General features: G+C 45.9%; 1 protein-coding gene across 4 annotated transcripts in view; it reads left to right on the forward strand.

Moving 5' to 3' along the window:
* Positions 1-24,188, forward strand: part of npas3 (neuronal PAS domain protein 3) — a 1,941,601-nt gene that overhangs the window by 1,791,071 nt on the left and 126,342 nt on the right. For 3 of the 4 annotated variants that reach the window (XM_072488507.1, XM_072488525.1, XM_072488535.1), the window contains exon 7: positions 16,108-16,226. In XM_072488507.1, the coding sequence (XP_072344608.1) occupies positions 16,108-16,226 (119 nt within the window). The remainder of the gene's footprint in view (positions 1-16,107; positions 16,227-24,188) is intronic. The other variant, XM_072488517.1, reaches the window with a different exon arrangement.

Here is a 24,188-nt window from a genome sequence, read left to right on the forward strand (position 1 = left end):
AGGAGGTTTTTAGGGTAATTTCTAAAGTCGTGCACGTGAAACTGGACCCGGGCTCCCGGGAGGCCATATTCGGGGTGTCGGACCAGCTAGGGTTGGAAACGGGTGCGGAGGCAGATGTTGTAGCCTTCGCCTCGTTGATCACCCGAAGGCGGATCCTGATGGGATGGAGAGCAACCTCTTCACGCTGTGCCTTGGCGTGGCGGGGGGACCTGTTGGAATTCTTGACTCTTGAGAAGGTTAAGTTTGAACTGAGGGGAAGGATGGAAGGGTTCTACAATTCATGGGCATTATTCATTATGCACTTTCAATAACTGGATAACATCGAACATTAGTTGGGGCGGGTGGGTGGGAGGGTTGGGGGAGGGGGGTTGTGTGTGTTAATGGTAACTATGGGTGATTCCTTTTTGTTATTTGTTTGTGTGAACATGCTGGCTAATGTTTGGGGTTTGGTGGGAGGATGGGATCGGTGTTACTGATATGGGGATTGACATATTTGTTACTGATTATTGTTTATTGTTGGTGGGTGTAAATTTGGGAGAAAATGTGAAAAAGGAGAATAAAAAATATTTTTTTTAAAAAGGATAGCGGGGTCTTTCTCGGCACTGCGAGCACTGGGAAACACCCGGCTAAACGCGCTGCGCCCTAACTTGCCACTTTCCTTTCTTCTTTTATGGGATGAGAGTCACTGGCAATGTCAACGTTTGTCACCCATACTTATTTGCACTTGAGAAGGTGGTCGTGAGCAAAGGCCTTCAACCACTGCAGCCCACTTGATATAGGCATTGCAAATCTTTAGTGCTGTTCAGATATAAATTCAGGATTTTAACCCAGCAACAATGAAGGACTGATGAAATAGTTCCAAGTTAGGTTGATGCATGGCTTGAAGGGGAACTTGCAAGTATTTCCCATGTGCCTGCTACCCTTCTCCATCTAGATAGAGGTAGGTTTGGAAGGTGCTGTTGAACGAGGCATGGGAGTTGGAGCAGTGCATCTTTTAGATGGTACCCACTGCTGCTACAGTATGTCAGTGTGGAGGGAGTGAATGTGGATGGTACACACTGCTGCCACTGTGTCAGCGGTGAGAGAGTGAATGTGGATGGACTGTTGATTAAGTGGGCTGCTTTGTGTTTAATTGTATCGAGCCTCTTGTCCTCTTGGAGCTGCACTCATCCAAGCAAGTGGAGAGTATTCCATCACATTCCTGACTTGTGTCTGGTACTTGATGAACTTTGGGGAGGTAGGAGGTGAATTACTCAGTCCAGAATTTCCAGCCTCTGACCTACTCTTGTAGCCACAGTATAGCTAATCTATTGTGAATGGGCATGAGAAAAGAATCCCCAATCCAAGCATCAGCCCATGCCTCTTCCTCTCATCATGGCTGTGTGTGTCCATCCTCAAATACCAGCACCTGTCCTATGAAACATGATGGAAGTGGTGGCAAGGGCTAAAGTTAAGTTCAATGTTGAGTCTGGAATGCTGTAAAGTGCCGAGTAGAAAGGTGAGGTAATACTCAAGTTTCCAATGAGTTTCAATGGAACAATGTAGGAGACACAATGAAGGGGGAGGGGCAAGGTAGCATAGTGGTTAGCACTGTTGCTTCACAGCTCCAGGGTCCCAGGTTCGATTCCCGGCTTGGATCACTGTCTGTGCGGAGTCTGCACGTTCTCCCCGTGTGTGCATGGGTTTCCTCTGGGTGCTCTGATTTCCTCCCACAATCCAAAGATGTGCAGTTTAGGTGGTTTGGCCATGATAAAGTGCCCTGTAGTGTCTGAAGGTTAGGTGGGGTTACTGGGTTACAGGGATAGGGTGGAGGTGTGGGCTTAGGTAGGGTGCTCTTTCCAAGGGCCGGTGCAGACTCGATCGGCCGCATGGCCTCCTTCTGCACTGTAAATTCTATGATTCTATGAGACCAAAGATAGAACAAAGAACAAAGAAAAGTACAGCACAGGAACAGGCCCTTCGGCCCTCCAAGCCTGCGCCGACCATGCTGCCCATCTAAACTAAAATCTACTACACTTCCTGGGTCCGTATCCCTCTATTCCCATCCTATTCATGTATTTGTCAAGATGCCCCTTAAATGTCACTATCGTCCCTGCTTCCACCACCTCCTCCGGCAGGGAGTTCCAGGCACCCACTACCCTCTGGGTAAAAAGCCTGCCTCGTACATCTCCTCTAAATCTTGCCCCTCGCACCTTAAACCTATGCCCCCAAGTAATTGACCCCTCTATCCTGTGAAAAAGCAGCTGACTATCCACTCTGTCTATGCCCCTCATAGATAGAGAGTGTGGGGGAATGCGATGGTTAGTTAAAGTGGCAACGTAGGGACAAAATAATACAGGAGTAAGGAGCAGGATTAGGCTATTCAACTCTTTGAGCCTTTTCTGCTAATTAATAATAATAATCTTTATTGTCACAAGTAGGCATACAGTAACACTGCAAGAAGTTACTGTGAAAAGCCCCTAGCCGCCACATAATCAGTAGTATTGGAGCTGAACTGAAAGGAACCAGATCAGAATCAAGGAATCAAAGATCAGTAAGACACTTGCGGCCCAAAGAGAATTGTTCAACAAACTGATCTCCCATCTGATTTGGTCTCGTCAATGTAGAAGAGACTCCATTGTGATCAAGAAATACAGTATGCTGTCCTTGTTTCATCTCGAAGGAGCATTTGGGGTCTTTGTCAATGAGAAGGGAGAAGAGGAAATTATTGCAATTCCTCTACTTGGACAGGCAAGCACCAAGTGAAGTGGAACAAGTGTTAGGGTAATGGACCAAGGTGACACAGAGGCCAGAATCTCTTTAGTATGCTGAAAGGGGAGAGGAATCATGCTGGAGGTGGCAGAATAAGCAAGGGATGGTCAATTGAAGTTGGAGGTTGGGGTGGGGGAGCAGGTGGAAGGTGAGGATGAGATGGATCGTGTCATGGTTCAGGGAGGGAAGAAGAAGAGGTGAGGGCAAAAGAATGGGAAATGGTGGGAGCATGATGTAGGGCCTTGTTAACCATCGTAGAGAGGAATCCTCGATTGCAAAAGGAAGACATTTCACAAGCTGGTGTGGAAGATCATGTCATCAGAACATATCCTATGGAGACAAATATATTGGAAAAATAGAAGAGATTCGTTACAGGAAGTAGGGTGGGTGGAAGTATCATCATGGTAGCTGTGGAAGCCAGTGGGCTTTGAGTAAGTATTGGTGGGTTCTGGAAAAGAAGATAGAGAAGTTGAGGAAAGGAACGGTTGAGTCAGAATGGACCATGTGGAGATAAGGGAAGGGTGAAAGGTGTGGAAGCAAAGTTGCGAGTACAAAAATAGGAGAATAATGCAGATGATTGTGTGGCTTAAGAGTTGGTGCAGGAGGTAGGGTTTTAGATTCCTGGATCACTGGGACTGTGTTTGGGGAAGGTGGGACCTGTACAAACGGGATGGTCTGCACTGAACAAAGAACAAAGATTAATACAGCACAGGAACAGGACCTTCGGCTCTCCAAGCCTGTACTGGTCATGATACCATCCTTTACTCTTGCCCAAAACCCTCAACACTTCCTAGTGCCTTATCCCGCTATACCCATCCTATCCATGTATTTGTTGAGATGCCTTTTGAACGCCGTTAATATATCTGCTTCCACAACCTCCCCTGGCAACGCATTCCAGGCACTCACCACCCTCTGTGAAAATAAACTGCCTCGTACATCTCCTCTAAACATTGCCCCACGGACATTAAACCTATGCCTCCTGGTGATTGATCCCTCCACCCTGGGAAAGAGTGCCTGCTCATCCACTCTATCCTTGCCCCTCGTAATCTTGTAGACCTCTATCAGGTCACCCCTCAACCTCCGTCGTTCTAATGAAAGCAGTCCGAGTCTATTCAGTCTCTCTGCACAGCTAACACCCTCCAGACCAGGCAACATCCTGGTAAACCTACTCTGCACCCTCTCCAAAGAGTCCACATCCTTCTGTTAGTGTGGCGACCTGAATTGTGCGCAATATTCCAAGTGCGACCTTACCAAGGTTCTATACAACTGTAGCATGACATGAATGGGTGAGCTTAGCTGTGATTCTTCAATTCAGCTCCAGCATTAGCAACCCACTTCATGCAGAAAGTGGGAGGGATATTGGTCCATTCTGTTGCAGCAAGAATTTCTAATTAAAAAGGATGCTGACAGTGGCCACAAGGTATCAAGGTTTGGATTTTTGGGGATGCAGCACCAAAAATGAACTGGGAAGGCTGAATCCTGAGTCTCTCACTCCTACCTGGGGTCCTGCTGTGAGATCTGAGGGGCTGTATTGAGATGAGCTCACCCTCAGATGGGAGGAAGAGGATAGCCTTTCCAACCAAGCAGACATGGATAGAAGTAGAAGAGGGGGGTTAGCAGCAGAGAGTGTGGTTCCGCTAACCCAGGGACAAGGAAGTAGAAGGTTGAGAAGCGACATACTTGTAGTGCCAAGTCCCAAGTGAACCAGAACATCCTTACCGACGGGTTTGATAGTCCTGATGGGAGGAGTTTAAACTAATTCTGTAGGAGGGGGTGATGGACACTGACTGTTAGTACAATAGGGACACAGCATAATACAGTAAGGCAATCAAATCAGAGGGCATACAGCTGTATTAGGTTTCAAGGGAGTAAGTCGAGGCTGGATGGCCTCTACTTTAATGCCAGGAGTATTATAGATAAAACGGATGAGTTAAGGGCAAGGATGGACACGTGGAATTGTGAGATAGTAGTCACCATGGAGAGTGGTTGAGGGAGGGGTAGAATTGGCAGCTCAACATCGTGGGATATAGAATCTTCTGATGAGACAGGAGGGTGTAAAAGAGGAGGAGGCAATGCATTATTTGTTAAGGAGTCATTTATTGCAATAAGGAGAGGTGATATCTTGGAGGAGTATCAAATGAAGCTTTGTGGATAGAACTTAGGAATAAAAAAGAGACAGCCACATTGAGCCACATTGTTCATTGTAGACCCCCAGATAGTCAGCGGGAAATTAAGGAACAAGTATGTGCGCAATTTGCAGAGGTGTGTAAAAATAATAACAAAAGGGTAATTATAATAGGTGATTTCAACTTTCTCAGCATTAATTGAGATAGTATCATTTTAAGGGTTTAGATGGAGTGGAGTTCTTAAAATGTATACAGGACAACAGTGCAGCGCTGGACCTAATTCTGGAGGATGAAGCAGACAGGTGATTGAGAAGTTGGTGGGGGAGCATTTTAGTGATAGAGACCACAACATGGTACTGTTTAAACTTGTTATGGACAAAAAAAATAGACAAATTGCAAAAAATGGTTTTGGATTGAGGAGAGCAAATTTTAGTAAAATAAGGCAGGATTGGCCAGGGTAGACTGGAAAGAGTTAGTTGTGGGGAAATCTACAGAAGAGCAGTGGGGGGCATTAGATTCATAGATGTTTACAGCATGGAAATAGGCCCTTTGACCCAGCTTGTCCATGCTGCCCAGTTTCTATCACTAAGCTAGTCCCACTTGCCCGCATTTGGCCCATATCCCTCTATACCCACCCTGCTCATGTAACTGTCTGGTTTTTAAAGGAAAAAATTCACCTGCCTCGACCACTGCCTCTGGCAGCTCATTCCAGATGCTCACCACTCTCTGTGTGAAGAAATTTCCCCTCTGGTCTCTTTTGTATCTCTCCCTTCTCGCCTTAAACCAATGCCCTCTGGTTCTAGACTCCTCTACCTTTGGGAAAAGATGATGATCTTATCTATGCCCCTCATTATTTTATAAACCTCTATATGTTCACCCTAAGCCTCCTACGCTCCAGGGAGAAACGTCCCAGCCTCTCCTTATAGCTCAGACCATTAAGTCCTGGTAGCATACTCGTAAATCTCTTCTGCACTCTTCTAGTTTAACAATATCCTTCCTCTAATAGGGTGACCAGAACTGAACACCGTATTCAATGTACGGTCTGACTAATGTCTTGTACAACTTCAACAAGATGTCCCAACTCCTGTATTCAATATTCTGACCAATAAAACCTAGCATGCTGAATGCCTTCTTCACCACCCTGTCCACCTGTGACTCCACCTTCAAGGAGCTATGAACCTGTACCCCTAGATCTCTTTGTTCTGTAACTCTCCCAAACTCCCTACCATTAACTGAGTAGGTCCTGCCCTGATTTGATCAACCAAAATGTATCACCTCACATTTATCCAAATTAAACTCCATCTGCCATTCATCGGCCCACTGGCCCAATTGGTCAAGATCCTGATGCAATCTTATATAACCTCCTTCACTATCCACAATGCCACCAATCTTGGTGTCATCTGCATACTTACTAACCATACCTCCTACATAATTAATATATATAACAAATAACAGTGGAACCAGCACCGATTCCTGAGGCACACCGCTGGTCACAGGTCTCCAGTTTGAAAAACAACCCTCCACAACCACCCTTTGGCTTGGTCGCCAAGCCAATTTTGTATCCAATTGGCTACCTCACCCTGGATTCCGTGAGATTTAACCTTTTGCAACACGCTACCGTGCGATACCTTGTCAAAGGCCTTGCTAAAGTCCATGTAGACAACGTTGACTGCACTGCCCTCATCTACCTTCTTGGTTACCCCTTTAAAAAACTCAATCAAATTGGTAAGACATAACTTTCCCCCTTACAAAGCCATGCTGACTTTCCTAAATGGCCTTGCCTGTCTAAATGCCTGTAGATCCTATCCCTCAGATTACCTTCTAACAATTTACCCACTGCAGAAGTAAGGCGACCCAGTCTGTAGTTCCCAGGCTTATCCCTACAGCCCTTCTTAAACAAGGGCACAACATTTGCTACCCTCCAATCTTCAGGCACCTCTCCTGTCACTGTTGATGATTCAAATATCTCAGCTAGGGGGCCGGCAATTTCCTCCTGAGCCTGCCACAACGTCCTGGGGTACATTTCATCAAGTCCCGAGGATTTAACTATCTTGATGCGCTTTAATACCTCCAGCACCTCCTTCTCTGTAATATGTACACTCCTCAAGACATTCAAAAAGGAAATGAGGAGGGTTCATTCCCAATATGTTCCCTGTAGGGTATTAGGAAGGAGTAAGAAACCTAGAGAACCACGGATGACCAGAGATATTCAGGATACGATGAGAAGGAAAAGAGAGGCTTTTAGCAAGTTCAAGGGGGAAAAATCAGCAGAGGCATTAGTGGAGTATAGAAAGTGCAGGATGGAGCTTAAGAAAGCAAAGAAGGGATATGAGAAAGCACTGGTTGGTAAAAGTAGGGAAAATCCCAAGATATTCTATAAGTACATCAATGGGAAGAGGATAACCAGGGAAAAAGTAGGGACCATTAGGGACCAAGGGGGCAATGTGTGGGTGAAGCCAGAGGAAATTGGTAGGGTGTTGAATAAATACTTCACATCTGTCTTCACCCAAGAGAATGAGGATGTAGGTATAGTGAAATGAAATGAAATGAAAATCGCTTATTGGCACAAGAAGGCTTCAAATGAAGTTACAGTGAAAAGCCCCTAGTTGCCACATTCTGGCGCCTGTTCGGGGAGGCTGGTATGGGTATAGAGCTTACGGGGAGAAACTGTGAGGTTCTTGAGCAAGTTGACGTAGGGAGTGACAAGGTATTGGCAGGCTTAAAGGTGGACTAATCTCCAGGTCCAGATGAATTGTGCCCTGAGCTGCTGTGGGAGGTGAGGGAGGAGATTGCAGGGGCTCTGACCCAAATTTCTAATTCCTCTCTGGCTACAGGGGAGGTGCTGGACAGGAGAACAGCTAATGCGGTTTTACTATTTACGAAGGATTGTCGAGATAGCCAGGGAGCGAGACAGTGAGCCTCACATCAATGGCAGGGAAACTTTGGAGAAAATTCAAAGGAGAGAATCTATCTCCACTTGGAAAGGTTAGGTTTGATCAGGAATAGTCAGCATGGCTTTGTCAGAGGTAGGTCATACCTAACAAATTTGATATAATTTTTTGAGGAGGTGACCAGGTGTATAGGTGAGGATAGTGCAATTGATGTAGTTGATATGGATTTCAGCAAAGCCTTTGACAAGATCCCACATGGGATACAGGGTAATTTGATAAGTTGTATTCTAAATTGCCTTGTTGTAGTAGACAGAGGGTGATGACGGACAGCTGCTTCAGTGACTGGAAGCCAGTGTCCAGTGGCGTACCACAGAGATCTGTGCTGGGTCCTCTATTATTCTCCATTTATATAAACAATAACATGACTATGTGCAGGGTAGGAGCAGTAGGTTTGCAGATAACACAAAGATTGGCCGGGTGGTTAACAATGAGGTTGAGTGTCTTGGGTTACAGGGAGAAATAGACGGGATGATCAAATGGGCGGATAAGTGGTAGATGGAATTTAATCTTGAAAAGTATGAGGTGATACACTTTGGAAGGAGAAATTTGACAAGGAAGTATTCAATGAATGGTCTGACACTGGGAAGTTCCGAGGAATAAAAGGACCTTGGTGTGTTTGTCCATAGATCTCTGAAGGCAGGACAGATTAATAGGGTGGTGAAAAATGCTTATGGGTCACTTGCCTTTATAAATCAAAGCATAGATTTAAAAATCCATTATTAAGGACTTTATAGTGGAACATTTAGAACGCAGTGGCAGGATCAGTCAGAGTCAGCATGGATTTATGAAGGGGAAATCATGCTTGACAAATCTGTTGGAATTCTTTGAAGATGTAACTAGTACAGTTGACAAGGGGGGAGCCAGTCGATGTGGTATATTTGGGCTTTCAGAAGGCGTTTGACAAAGTCTCGCATCAGAGATTATTGTGCAAAATTAAAGTGCATGGGATTGGGGAAGTGTATTGAGGTGGAAAGAAAACTGGTTGGCAGAGAGGAAACAAAGAGTAGGCAGTAACTAGTGGGGTGCCGCAGGGATTGGTGTTGGGACGCCAGCTATTCACAATATATATTAATGATTTGGATGAAGGAACAAAGTATAACATCTCAAAGTTTGCAGATGATACCAAGTTGGTTGGGAGGGTGAACTGTGATGAGGATACAGAGGTCCTACAGCATGGCCTGGACAGGTTGGGCCAGTGGGCAAATCAATGGCAGATGCAGTATAATTTGGATAAGTGTGCAGTTTTTGGAAGCAAAAACAGGAAGGCTGATTACTACCTGAATAGTTGTAAATTAGGAGAGGGGAGTTTACAGCAGGACCTGAGTGATCTTGTGCACCAGTCGCTGAAGGTAAGCATGCAGATGCAGCAGTCGGTAAAGAAAGCTAATGGTATGTTGGCCTTCATTGCAAAAGGTTTTGAGTACAGAAGCAACGATGTGTTGCTGCAATTATACAGGGCCTTGGTGAGGCCACACCTGGAATATTGTGTGCAGTTTTGGTCTCCTTCTCTGAGGAAGGATGTTCTTGTGCTTGAGGGAGTGCAGCGAAGGTTTACCAGACTGATTCCACGGATGGCGGGACTGTCATATGAGGAGATATTGACTAGGTTAGGATTGTTCTCGCTGGAGTTTAGAAGAATGAGGGGGGATCTCATAGAGACTTATAAAATTCTAACAGGACTAGACAGGGTAGATGCAGAGAAGATGTTATCAATGATGGGTGTGTCCAGAACCAGGGGTCACAGTCTGAGGATTCAGGATAAACCATTTCGGAAAGAGATAAGGAGACATTTCTTCACACAAAGAGTGGTGAGCCCGTGGAATTCATTACCACAGGAAGTAGGTGATGCTAAAACATTGAATATATTCAAGAGGCGGCTAGATATAACACTTGGGGAGAATGGGATCAAAGGCTATGGGGAGAAAGCAGGATTAGACTATTGAGTTTGATAGTCAGCCATGATCGTGACAAATGATGAAGCGGCTCGAAGAGCCAAAAGGCCTCTTCCTGCTCCTATCTTCTATGTATCTATGTAAAAGCAGGGAGGTCATGTTGGAGTTGTATAGAACTTTGGTGAGGCCACAGCTGGAGTACTGGGTGCAATTCTGGTCACCAAATTATAGGAAGGATTTGATTGCACTGGAGGGGGTGCTGAGGCGATTCACCAGGATGTTGCCCAGGATGAAACATTGTAAGTTCTAAGGAGAGGTTGGATACATTTGGGTTATTTTCATTGGAACAGAGGAGACTGAGAGGGCAATCTTATTGAGGTGTACAAGATTATGAGGGACATGGATAGGGAGCAGTTGTTAAGGGCAACACGGTAGCACACGTGTCTAGCACTGTGGTTTCACAGCACCAGGGTCCCAGATTCGATTCTCTGCTGGGTCGCTTGTCTGTGCGGAGTCTGCACGTTCTCCCCGTGTCTGCGTGGGTTTCCTCTGGGTGCTCCGGTTTCCTCCCACAGTCCAGAGACATGCAGGTTAGCTAGATTGGCCATGCTAAATTGCCCTTAGTGTCCAAAAAGGTTAGGAGGGGCTATTGGGTTATTGGGATAGGGTGGAAGTGAGGGCTTAAGTGGGTTGGTGCAGACTTGATGGGCCGAATGGCCTGCTTCTGCAATGTATGTTCTATGTTGCCCTTAGTTGAAGGGTCAGTCCCAAGGGGACACGTATTCAAGGCGAGGGGCATGCGGTTTTGGGGGATGTGAGGAAAAACGTTTTTAGCCAGAGGGTGGTGATGGTCTGGAATGCAGTGCCTGGGAGGGTGGCACAGGCGGGTTGTCTCACATCCTTTAAAAAATACCTGGATGAACACTTGGCACGTCATAACATTGAAAGGTCTGGGCCAAGTGCTGCCAAATGGGATTAAGTAGGCAGATCAGATGTTTTTCATGTGGCGGTGCAGACTTGATGGGCTGAAGGGCCTCTTCTGTACTTTATTTTCTGTGATTCTGTGATGAAATTTTCTCTTTTTGGGCTAGAGGTGCAGGACTTGTTTGTTCATCCTATTTGGGTGGTTCCCAATAGATGGTTCAAGACAATTCAAACATTGTCATTTACCAATCTACACAGAGTATCTGTCAGCAGGGAAAGATCGGGCAGCACTTGAGCAACCATTGGCCGTAAGTAAATGACAGGAAGGCGTTCTCACATTGACAGAGTGGAGTCTTGGGCTTTCACTATGGGGCCTCCTGTGCCCGCTAGGTTTTACACTCACCTGAATGCCTCTGCTGTCTTTCTTAAAATTCATTTACGGGATGTGGGTGTCACTGTCATTTGTTGCCCATCCCCAATTGCTCTTGAGAATGGATGGTGACCTGCCTTCTTGAACCACTGCAGTCCATGTGTTGTAGGCTCACCCATTGTGCTATTGGGGAGGGAGTTCCAGGATTTTGTCCCAGCCACAGTGTCTGCAGTCCTGCTTCAGCCTAACAGAAAAACCATGGTGACTTTGTTGCTCAAGATCAGTGAAACATTAAAGGAGGTTTGATTGAAGTCAAAGGATCCAACCTCGGCTAAATCATGAGGCTTCCGCCTGCTTTATTCAGGCACCTCAAGCACCTGCAAAAACCTTGGAAGTTAAAAACATCAACTTTGGGAAGGATCAGACTCTGGGTGGGGAAATAAACTACTTGCTTTTAAAATAAACTTGAAACTTTTGGCAAGATACAGTGCCACGGTATCAGTTGTAGAAGCATTAGCACTCTTAATTGTACACAGAAAACCTCCAGTTTTTGAGCATGAACCGAGAGAATAACGTTGGCCCATCAAGTCTGCACCTACACTCTGAAAGAGCACCCTACCTAGGCCCATTCCCCCACCCTATGCCCAGAACCCCACCTAACCTACAAATCTTTGGACACTGAGGGGCAAACCACCTAACCTGCACATCTTTGGACCCACACGAAACAGTGCAATTACACACACTATGTTGGTTTTTTTTGGGGGGGGGGTTGGTGGTGGGGGGAAGTAAGTGTTCTGCTATTTGGTGTCTATTGCAAATGTATGAATACATGTATAAAGATTACATTTATGATTTCAGTGAAATTGGAAAAACATTGGAAATATTTCTTCTTGGTTTCTACATATTGGCCAGTTATTAGACACTCCGATTTCACAAATCGATCTCATTAACTCTCAGTTCTCACCAATGTACCAAAGCTGCAGTTTTGCGAGATATGTCACTGAGTTTCCTGCATACCGAACTGGGGGGAGAACTGAATTAATTCCAGAGACATCTATCATTCTCATATTATCAGCATTCCTTGGGAAAAACCCCAGCTCCAAGGGGCTCTGATCTTATGCTTTCACAAAATAGAACTACACGGCTGAGTGACAGTTCTGATCTGAAGCATTTAAGTGTAAGTTTTGATCTTTCTGGCTTTGATTAAAACTAATGAGCTCATTTAATTCAAAATGAGAATCTCTGATAAGAAAAATAAGGTTGATGTGATTGGATTAGAGGGATGAATTAAACTCCTACAGTTGAAGTTTCTGCCTAGATAGTGCATTACGGACTGCAGGAAATAAAATTAAGAAGCTGTTGGCATATTGCAGTGTGTTAGATGATGAGAAGAATTTTATAGTAATTCATTTTAAATCAGTAGAAGTGAAAGTCTTGGGCTAAATTTATAGCATTTCACCACTTTACCCTTGAATGAGGGAAAATTGTTGTAACTTCAGAAAAGCAAAATTAGTGCCTTAGAAATGGGGAATTTAAAAAAGAACTACAGAAAGTAACTTATCAATAGGGCATCATCACAAGGTTGAAATTATGAAGAATTGAGTTCATGGGCTCTGCTATTTTTTGAAATGTAACAACATGAAGATAAAAAAAGTTGAATACCTTTTACAAATTTTTACTGTCTTCTTGTATCGGATTTATTCAAACAAATGCCAACGGTTGAGTTTGCGGAATATCAACCATCACAAAATATTCCTGTTTACTAGTGAAGATGTCCACCCACGTCTTACAGTGAGCAGTCTCTTAAACTTTGCATATTTCATGGAACGTCACCACTATGATGCTTCAGCGCCAAGAAACATCCCGCTCTCCAACGGCACTTGCCGGTTTTTGTTTTACCTCGGGAACTTTCTCCCAGCCAACACCACACTTGGAGGGATTTCCTGCTGTCGGGTTTCTCGCAGATCGCAAATCGTGGCGCTATATTGTCCGGCAGCCCCAATCTTCACATCCACTTTCAGTCCCCCCCCCACACAAATTTAGGGAGGCTACTGGGAACCGCCAACCACCCCCCACCGCCCCCCCCCCCCCCCCCGGGCCCGATTCTGACGGTGCCAACCTGACACCTGAGCACCCTGGCACTGGCACCCTGGCAGTGCCCCGGCCCACTGGCAGCGCTGCCAGGATGTCACCCTGCCCTCCGATCACCTGGAGGTCTCCAGCAGCATGGGATATGCCTGGGGTGCCATTAGTGGACAGTGAGAATCGGGCACACGGGTATTTAAATGCGCTGTAAGCGAGTCGGGTGACTTGCGCAAGATTTTGTGCCCGACGGGGAGCTTTATTTGGGGCTCATGCGCGATTCAACCGTGGAGGCAGGATTCACAACGGGGTCGTTGAAACCCGCCCTCAGATATTAGTTTTACATCAGGTAAGTAATCTGTCATTAAGGTACTAATCAGTGAATAATGTATTGGGTAAGCTAAATGTATTCTAATCCTTATTTATTACTCCTGTTTCTTCCGGGACATTAAAAACATTTAATGATTGGTCTCCTCAATAAACAAATCCAATCCAATCCAATTGGACCAAAATACACGTTGCACAGAAAGCCTCCTTTACTGTCAGCTAGTGGTGACAAAAACATTGATCGTAAAAGAAAAAAGGAAGCATATTTCCGAATAAAATCACAGCAGAATTGAAGCTTACACGATCAAAATCATGGAGTGGATTGTCTGCCGCCCACCACCAGTAATGGGTTTTCCGATCCCGCAGAGAATCGAGCGTCGGCCTAGAAAACGGGATCAGTGCTGGGGGCCGATCACATTCTGATGCTCCGGTCCCCACTGGCAGTGGCAGCAAGCTACATGTCCCGTGTCGGTGGTAAGAGGCAAAATGAGTCATTAGCACCCATCTGATTCAGATTAATGGGATTATCTGGGCCTCCTTAATGCTCCAAGCCTCTTAGCTGGGATTATTGTAGAGGTGCCCCCAAAAGTCCACCGGACAACACCCCTCATTCCCACAATGTAAATCCTCCCCCCCCACCCCCACCCAACTTCCCCCTACCAGTTTACCCCTGCACCCCACCCCACATCAATTCCCCCCATCAGCGACCACTACATGAAAGCTGAAGAGCAGTCCAGGCAGTAGATTGAAAAATCACTGCATTTTCACTTACACTTTCCCAACTTGATAAGAGTTTTCCAAGTAGGTCACAAAGATGATTGATGCAGGTAGAGCAGTGGATGTTGTCTACATGGACTTCAGTAAGGCCTTTGACAAGGTCCCTCATGGCAGACTGGTACAAAAGGTGAAGTCACACGGGATCAGGGGTGAGCTGGCAAGATGGATACAGACCTGGCTAGGTCATAGAAGGCAGAGAGTAGCAATGGAAGGGTGCTTTTCTGATTGGAGGGCTGTGACTAGTGCTGTTCCGCAGGGATCAGTGCTGGGACCTTTGCTGTTCGTAGTATACATTTGGAGGAAAATGTAACTGGTCTGATTAGTAAGTTTGCGGACGACACAAAGGTTGGTGGAATTGCAGACAGCGATGGGGACTGTCAGAGGATACAGCAGGATTTAGATTGTTTGGAGACTTGGGCGGAGAGAAGGCAGATGGAGTTTAATCTGGACAAATGTGAGGTAATGCATTTTGGAAGGTCTAATAGAGGTAGGGAATATACAGTGAATGGTAGAACCCTCAAAAGTATTGACAGTCAGAGAGATCTAGGTGTACAGGTCCACAGGTCACTGAAAGGAACAACACAGGTGAAGAAGGTAGTCAAGAAGGCATACGGCATGCTTGCCTTCATTGGCCGGGGCATTGAGTATAAAAATTGGCAAGTCATGTTGCAGCTGTATAGAACCTTAGTTAGGTCACACTTGGAGTATAGTGTTCAATTCTGGTCGCCACACTATCAGAAGGATGTGGAGGCTTTAGAGAGGGTGCAGAAGAGATTTACCAGGATGTTGCCTGGTATGGAGGGCATTAGCTATGAGGAGAGGTTGAATAAACTCGATTTGTTCTCACTGGAATGAAGGAGGTTGAGGGGCGACCTGATAGAGGTCTCCAACATTATGAGGGGCATAGACAGAGTGGACAGTCAGAGACTTTTTCCCAGGGTGGAGGGGTCAATTACTAGGGGGCATAGGTTTAAGGTGAGAGGGGCAAGGTTTAGAGGAGATGTACGAGGCAAGTGTTTTTACACAAGAGGGTAGGGGGTGCCTGGAACTCACTGCCGGAGGAGGTGGTGGAAGCAGGGACGATAGTGACGTTTAAGGGGAATCTTGACAAATATATGAATAGGATGGGAATAGAGGGATACGGACTCCAGAAGTGTAGGAGATTTTAGTTTAGTCAGGCAGCATGGTCGGCGTGGGCTTGGAGGGCCGAAGGGCCTGTTCCTGTGCTGTACTTTTCTTTATTCTTTGTTCTTTATTCTAACATCTGCTGTCTCAGGCAAAAGTGTTTAAATCAGCAGCTGTTATTACAAGTGTCAGAGGCTTCCTCGAAAGCCCAGTAATTTCAAAGGGTTTGACATTCCTTGACAGTCTTTATATGGAAATCTTCCATTCCGGTTCACACCACAATATATTGCATTAGCCAGTGATTGACAGTTTTATTACTCCAGAGACAGGGGGATGGTGGATTGTTTATTGATCTTCCCTTCACACTTGAATGACTCTCCATTACCCTGCTTTGATGCTAACCACAATAAACACTTTTGCTATGATTGACAGCCCCTCACCACATCAAAGGCAGCGAAATGCTTCCTGCTGTGAGAAAGAGGAAGTCAAAGCACTTAGGTGGGCCACTCTCGGGTCATCCTCTGCGAGCATGCATTCAGGAGGGCCAGCCATCGGACCCCGATATCAGGCCACCAGCAGTGACCCGATACCGGGATTCCGACAGAATCTTGCGAGCTCTTCTCCATGCATACATTTGCGTGGAAAAGGAGATGGAATCACCCCATGACTTTGCTCCTAGTGCCAGTGGAGACCAGAGCGATTCTACTCCGGTGGAAACACTTAGCCTTCCGGATAGAGAATCGAGCCCCGCATCACTAATGCTGCTTTTGTTTTTTCCACAGTAGAATCTACAAGCCCAATTTTGCTGACTATTGACAACAGCTTGGAACGATCATTTTTTATAAGAATGAAGTCAACACTGACCAAGAGAGGAATTCATATCAAATCATCAGGCTATAAGGTAAATAACCATTTAATAATCTCTGAATTGGCAAACTGCTACTGGATTCCAGTTGCCAAGAATCTGTAATATTTGCAGTTTAATATATAGAATATAACAGTAGTAAGCCTTACCCAAACCACAGAGTCTATAGGTCAATAGACCCATGTAAGCTGCCCTGAACTTCATTCTTCCCAGGTTTCCCCCAGACTACAACTGGAGACATTGCCCATATTTTCCAGTCGGCAGTGTACAGCTGCACGAAGAGTGGGGTAGCACGGTAGCACAGTGGCTAGCATTGTGGCTTCACAGCGCCAGAGTCCCAGGTTTGATTCACCGCTGGGTCACTGTGCGGAGTCTGCACGTTCTCCCCGTATCTGTGTGGGTTTCGTCCGGGTGCTCCGGTTTCCTCCCAAAGATGTGCAGGTTAGGTGGATTGGCCATGCTAAATTGCCCTTAGTGTCCAAAAAGGTTAGGTAGGGTTACTGGGTTACGGGGATAGGGTGGAGGTGTGGGCTTAAGTAGGGCGCTTTTCCAAGGGCCGGAGCAGGCTTGATGGGCCGAATGGCCTCCTTCTGCACTGTAAATTCTATGATTATCAAGAGTGGCTTGATAATACCACCAATGCCCCCCGAAGAACGTTTTCCAGACTTTCAGTATCAACCCCCCACATTAGGAGAGCAAAACAGGTCACTGGCTGTTTAGCACAGTGGGCTAAACAGCTGGCTTGTAATGCAGAACAATGCCAGCAGCGCGGGTTCAATTCCCGTACCCGCCTCCTCGAACAGGCGCCGGAATGTGATGACTAGGGGCTTTTCACAGTAACTTCATTGAAGCCTAATTGTGACAATAAGCAATTATTCTTATTATTACATTAGAAGATATGTCATGCTGCAAGATCCCTGGTCCATTTTAATATTGCCTCATTTATGTAGCGGTGCAAAACAATCCACTTGAAAAAGGTACCTAACAACAGCAGACCAATTTTGACCAGCAAGTTGTCAGGAGGCTATTTTTTTGCAGGGTTACAATGATGCAGAAAGAGGATCATATGACGGCAGTGGCCCAGAATTTCTTGTGGTGCCAGCAGGAATACTGCTGCTTTTTCTGGCCCCACAAGGATAACTTTTGCAATAGTTTTCTTGAATGGAATATCTGTGGTACACATTCTGCCCAGTGGATCATTAAAACAGTTCAGAGGCCCGATGTATGTCACAGGATCCAGATCCCAACATATTTGTATTCATGAGTCTCCAATCATAGTCAAGTGAATATAGTTCAGTTGTAAAGCACAAGACACAATGGTGTTTTCATTTGGGATTCCTCTACACCTGTACTTTGAAGAAGAAAAATTGAAACTGAAGAGGAGCATTCATGAGGGCAAACAGCAGAGGAGCTACAAGATGTTAATAATGTCTCGGCGTTAAAAATGAACCTTCACTTCCCTGCCTAGTTGAGTTCATCAGGCATTTGCGACCTCACCTTTCCCCACCCCTCCTTCACCATAAATATGAGGGCTGGAGTGCATTTTCTGAGAACATCTCAGAAGGTAAGCAAGTGATTTTTACTTTTATACCTTTTTTTCAAATTGTGTGTGTCGGGGGGAAACTGAAGTGACATCACAGAAAAGCTGTGACCTGAGTGGCTGGTTGGGATTCTAACCTAAATTTTTTTGAGTATTTGGGAACTAATTAAACATAATAACTTAATTATAATTTAGAGGATATCTAAGCCAGAGATCGGAGAATATTATAGTTAGCTATCGCATTTCTATTAGAAATCTAGTGCTAGGAAACAGATAGTTGACAGTAACTTTGTAATTAAAAAAAAAAAAGTATTTATATAAAAAAAAAAGACAAATTTTAATTTTAATTAATTGACGCAATGTCAGTTAGAGGGGTGCTGTGCTCTGACTGTGAGATGTGGCAGGTCCGGGAGGCTTCCAGCGTCCCGGATGGCTTCATCTGCAGAAAGTGCACCCAACTGCAGCTCCTCACAGACCGCATGGTTCGGTTGGAGCAGCAATTGGATGCACTTAGGAGCATGCAGGTGGCGGAAAGCGTCATAGATCGCAGTTATGTAAGTGTGGTCACACCCAAGGTGCAGGCAGAGAAATGGGTGACCACCAGAAAGGGCAGGCAGTCAGTGCAGGAATCCCCTGTGGTTGTCCCCCTCTCGAACAGATATACCCCTTTGGATACTGTCGGGGGGGATAGCCTATCAGGGGAAAACAGCAGCAGCCAGAGCAGTGGCACCACGGCTGGCTCTGATGTTCAGAAGGGAGGGTCAAAGCGCAGAAGAGTAATAGTTATAGGGGACTCTATAGTCAGGGGAACAGATAGGCGCTTCTGTGGACGTGAAAGAGACTCCAGGATGGTATGTTGCCTCCCTGGTGCCAGGGTCCAGGATGTCTCCGAACGGGTAGAGGGAATCCTGAAGGGGGAGGGCAAACAGGTAGAGGTCGTTGTACATATTGGTACTAACGACATAGGCAGGAAGGGGCATGAGGTCCTGCAGCAGGAGTTCAGGGAGCTAGGCAGAAAGTTAAAAGACAGGACCTCGAGGGTTGTAATCTCGGGATTACTCCCTGTGCCACGTGCCAGTGAGGCTAGAAATAGGAAGATAGAGCAGACAAACACATGGCTAAACAGCTGGTGTAGGAGGGAGGGTTTCTGTTATCTGGACCACTGGGAGCTCTTCCGGGGCAGGTGTGACCTGTATAAGATGGACGGGTTGCATCTAAACCGGAGAGGCATAAATATCCTGGCCGCGAGATTTGCTAGTGTCACACGGGAGGGTTTAAACTAGTATGGCAGGGGGGTGGGCACGGGAGCAATAGGTCAGAAGGTGAGAGCGTTGAGGGAGAACTAGGGAATAGGGACAGTGTGGCTCTGAGGCAGAGCAGACGGGGAGAAGTTGCTGAACACAGCGGGTCTGGTGGCCTGAAGTGCATATGTTTTAATGCAAGGAGCATTACGGGTAAGGCAGATGAACTTAGAGCTTGGATTACTACTTGGAACTATGATGTTGTTGCCATTACAGAGACCTGGTTGAGGGAAGGGCAGGATTGGCAGCTAAACGTTCCAGGATTTAGATGTTTCAGGCGGGATAGAGGGGGATGTAAAAGGGGAGGCGGAGTTGCGCTACTTGTTCAGGAGAGTATCACAGCTATACAGCGAGAGGACACCTCAGAGGGCAGTGAGGCTATATGGGTAGAGATCAGGAATAAGAAGGGTGCAGTCACAATGTTGGGGGTATACTACAGGCCTCCCAACAGCCAGCGGGAGATAGAGGAGCAGATAGGTAGACAGATTTTGGAAAAGAGTAAAAACAACAGGGTTGTGGTGATGGGAGACTTCAACTTCCCCAATATTGACTGGGACTCACTTAGTGCCAGGGGCTTAGACGGGGCAGAGTTTGTAAGGAGCATCCAGGAGGGCTTCTTAAAACAATATGTAAACAGTCCAACTAGGGAAGAGGCGGTACTGGACCTGGTATTGGGGAATGAGCCCGGCCAGGTGGTAGATGTTTCAGTAGGGGAGCATTTCGGTAACAGTGACCACAATTCAGTAAGTTTTAAAGTACTGGTGGACAAGGATAAGAGTGGTCCGAGGATGAATGTGCTAAATTGGGAGAAGGCTAATTATAACAATATTAGGCGGGAACTGAAGAACATAGATTGGGGGCGGATGTTTGAGGGCAAATCAACATCTGACATGTGGGAGGCTTTCAAGTGTCAGTTGATAGGAATACAGGACAGGCATGTTCCTGTGAGGAAGAAAGATAAATACGGCAATTTTCGGGAACCTTGGATGACGAATGATATTGTAGGCCTCGTCAAAAAGAAAAAGGAGGCATTTGTCAGGGCTAAAAGGCTGGGAACAGACGAAGCCTGTGTGGCATATAAGGAAAGTAGGAAGGAACTTAAGCAGGGAGTCAGGAGGGCTAGAAGGGGTCATGAAAAGTCATTGGCAAATAGGGTTAAGGAAAATCCCAAGGCTTTTTACACTTACATAAAAAGCAAGAGGGTAGCCAGGGAAAGGGTTGGCCCACTGAAGGATAGGCAAGGGAATCTATGTGTGGAGCCAGAGGAAATGGGCGAGGTACTAAATGAATACTTTGCATCAGTATTCACCAAAGAGAAGGAATTGGTAGATGTTGAGTCTGGAGAAGGGGGTGTAGATAGCCTGGGTCACATTGTGATCCAAAAAGACGAGGTGTTGGGTGTCTTAAACAATATTAAGGTAGATAAGTCCCCAGGGCCGGATGGGATCTACCCCAGAATACTGAAGGAGGCTGGAGAGGAAATTGCTGAGGCCTTGACAGAAATCTTTGGATCCTCGCTGTCTTCAGGGGATGTCCCGGAGGACTGGAGAATAGCCAATGTTGTTCCTCTGTTTAAGAAGGGTGGCAGGGATAATCCCGGGAACTACAGGCCGGTGAGCCTTACTTCAGTGGTAGGGAAATTACTGGAGAGAATTCTTCGAGACAGGATCTACTCCCATTTGGAAGCAAATGGACGTATTAGTGAGAGGCAGCACGGTTTTGTGAAGGGGAGGTCGTGTCTCACTAACTTGATAGAGTTTTTCGAGGAGGTCACTAAGATGATTGATGCATGTAGGGCAGTAGATGTTGTCTATATGGACTTCAGTAAGGCCTTTGACAAGGTCCCTCATGGTAGACTAGTACAAAAGGTGAAGTCACACGGGATCAGGGGTGAACTGGCAAGGTGGATACAGAACTGGCTAGGCCATAGAAGGCAGAGGGTAGCAATGGAGGGATGCTTTTCTAATTGGAGGGCGGTGACCAGTGGTGTTCCACAGGGATCAGTGCTGGGACCTTTGCTCTTTGTAGTATATATAAATGATTTGGAGGAAAATGTAACTGGTCTGATTAGTAAGTTTGCAGACGACACAAAGGTTGGTGGAATTGCGGATAGCGATGAGGACTGTCTGAGGATACAGCAGGATTTAGATTGTCTGGAGACTTGGGCGGAGAGATGGCAGATGGAGTTTAACCTGGACAAATGTGAGGTAATGCATTTTGGAAGGGCTAATGCAGGTAGGGAATATACAGTGAATGGTAGAACCCTCAAGAGTATTGAAAGTCAAAGAGATCTAGGAGTACAGGTCCACAGATCACTGAAAGGGGCTACACAGGTGGAGAAGGTAGTCAAGAAGGCATACGGCATGCTTGCCTTCATTGGCCGGGGCATTGAGTATAAGAATTGGCAAGTCATGTTGCAGCTGTATAGAACCTTAGTTAGGCCACACTTGGAGTATAGTGTTCAATTCTGGTCGCCACACTACCAGAAGGATGTGGAGGCTTTAGAGAGGGTGCAGAAGAGATTTACCAGAATGTTGCCTGGTATGGAGGGCATAAGCTATGAGGAGCGATTGAATAAACTCGGTTTGTTCTCACTGGAACGAAGGAGGTTGAGGGGCGACCTGATAGAGGTATACAAAATTATGAGGGGCATAGACAGAGTGGATAGTCAGAGGCTTTTCCCCAGGGTAGAGGGGTCAATTACTAGGGGGCATAGGTTTAAGGTGAGAGGGGCAAAGTTTAGAGTAGATGTACGAGGCAAGTTTTTTACGCAGAGGGTAGTGGGTGCCTGGAACTCACTACCGGAGGAGGTAGTGGAGGCAGGGACGATAGGGACATTTAAGGGGCATCTTGACAAATATATGAATAGGATGGGAATAGAAGGATACGGACCCAGGAAGTGTAGAAGATTGTAGCTTAGTCGGGCAGTATGGTCGGCACGGGCTTGGAGGGCCGAAGGGCCTGTTCCTGTGCTGTACATTTCTTTGTTCTTTGTTCTTTGTTCTTTTCTCCACTGCCTGCAATGTTCTCTCCTCAAAAAGCTGTGACTTATGTTGATACACAGTTCCAATTTATCCGAGTTCCAGACACATGTTCGGCCACTAGCATCCAACTCAGTATCTCACCAAAAAGCGTGGCTAGATATTGTGCATATACAAGCTATTTGAGCAGGTTAGAGGAGATGACACTGTTGAACCCAGTTCTATGTTCACTTTCTTGAGACAACAGCTTTGTTCTGGAGCCTGGAAAAATGGCTACCTTCTGTCGTCAGGCACAGTGGAAGGTGCACAGCTGGAGAACAACTCTCCAGATTTCCTTTCCAACTTAGAGCTAAGCACTCCAAAATCCCTCAGCCCCTCGATTTTCTAATATGTGATTCCTCTGTACAGAAATCACACTTCATCTTCCACAGTGTATGAATGGATTGAATGTGTTACAATTATGGAGGGGGTCGCTGGTTTCAATGATTTAGATCCTTTGCTGTATTGTGTGTGCCCCAAATTTCTATCGGTACTTTGGAAATCACTGCGCACAAGTTCATCAATTTTTTATGTGAAAAAATGAAAATCAATGGCCCTGATTGGAAGCTGAGTGACAATTAGTAAATTGCAAAATGTAATGACTTTGTAGGTGTATCTGTTCAGCAAGCCCTTCCCAGTTTGTGTGTTCACTTTCTTAACCTGTCCCATTTTAATGAAAACGAAGCAACCTAAACAGAGCAATTTTACGCTATGGGCTCATCGGGACTCGTTTGAAGCAGAGGCTTTTGTTCCATCAAGGTAAAATGTATTCAAACCAAGGTCCTATTCAGCAAAGAATGTTGGAACTCAGTATATCTAAACTGCATTGATTTATAACTATTGGCTGACAGCATGAAGCCAAAACATCAAGAGTGAGGCTGTGTAAAATGCATCTTGAACTATTGTTGTTTGCTAAGTCATTTGTTATTTTTGCAAACCAGTCACATTTCTTTAGATTCGTTATTTAAATATGTGGATGATTTTTTTTAACCCCAAGCAGGTTTCAGGGGGGCGCATGGGGTAGGATGAATGCAAAAGACATTTTCTGGTTTAACTTTCAGGGCCAGGGTATTTTAACTCCTTTACTGGTCTGCAAAAAACTTTAGCTAAAATTCTAAATGGCATGAATGGGTTAAGCTCTGAGCAGGTAAGTAACCCCCACATTTGTCACTGGACAGGTGGGTTAGATTTGACCCCATTGGCTGAATTTTGCACTGGGGACAGTGTCCCCAACACCAGCATAATAGTCTGGATCAAGCCCGCCAGCTTTTGACCAGCTCACCCCGCAACAATTTAATTATCTTGAATGGGGCTTCCGCCTCTTCCAAGAAGAGGCCCTACCTCCGAGAGTACAGGTCACAAGCACAGGCTGCCAATCAAGTGGCAGACTTCTCTCCGCGTTGCCGGGAGCAATGGCCACTGCTAGGATTGCAAAAGACCCTGGGAAGACATTCAACGATGGAGCCTGGACTCTGAGGTGAGTACATACCTTGTTGGGCCAGTCTAGAAGGCCAGGGAGAGAGGTGTGGAGAGAGAGGGGATAACAGGTCAAGGGGTCCAATGCTGGTGCAGTTCACACCTTTGTGGAGGGGTCTCCAAATGGCACAAGGATTTCTGCCCCCCCCCCCAAAAGAACAAAACAGGCCTTCAGTTCGTGTTGACCAACCTGCAAATCTGGTGTGGGCCTCTCCTGCTAAGAAAAATCCCACTTGTGGTGGGAGGAGGCCCTTAAGGAGACCCAATTGTTGGCCACTTGTGGGCCTCTATTGGCCTGCAACCAAGCCGGCCACCCGACACGTTGCTGACATGGCAGATTCACAGAAAAATACAGTGCAGAAATTTTGCATGACCTGCCTACCATCCTGCCTGTGGGGGCCTCTAAAATTCTAGTCTTTGTACTTGTTTTGCAAGAAATTGTAACAGAACTATTTTCACTAGATGTCATTTAGGTTCTATCTGCAACAGATATTTAACAAGTTTCAGGTAATATAAATAAAATGTTTGGCATGCATTATGGTTTTGTTTACGATCACTTGGGTATAATCCGTAAATTCCGATGGAGTGGCAATTGAGCCGGATTGCTACTCCACTTAAATTACGTAACTGAGAATCTAGGCGATACTCTCTCACCCAACCT

The sequence above is a fragment of the Scyliorhinus torazame genome, chromosome 2, assembly GCF_047496885.1.
Source record: "Scyliorhinus torazame isolate Kashiwa2021f chromosome 2, sScyTor2.1, whole genome shotgun sequence".
NCBI lineage: Eukaryota > Metazoa > Chordata > Chondrichthyes > Carcharhiniformes > Scyliorhinidae > Scyliorhinus > Scyliorhinus torazame.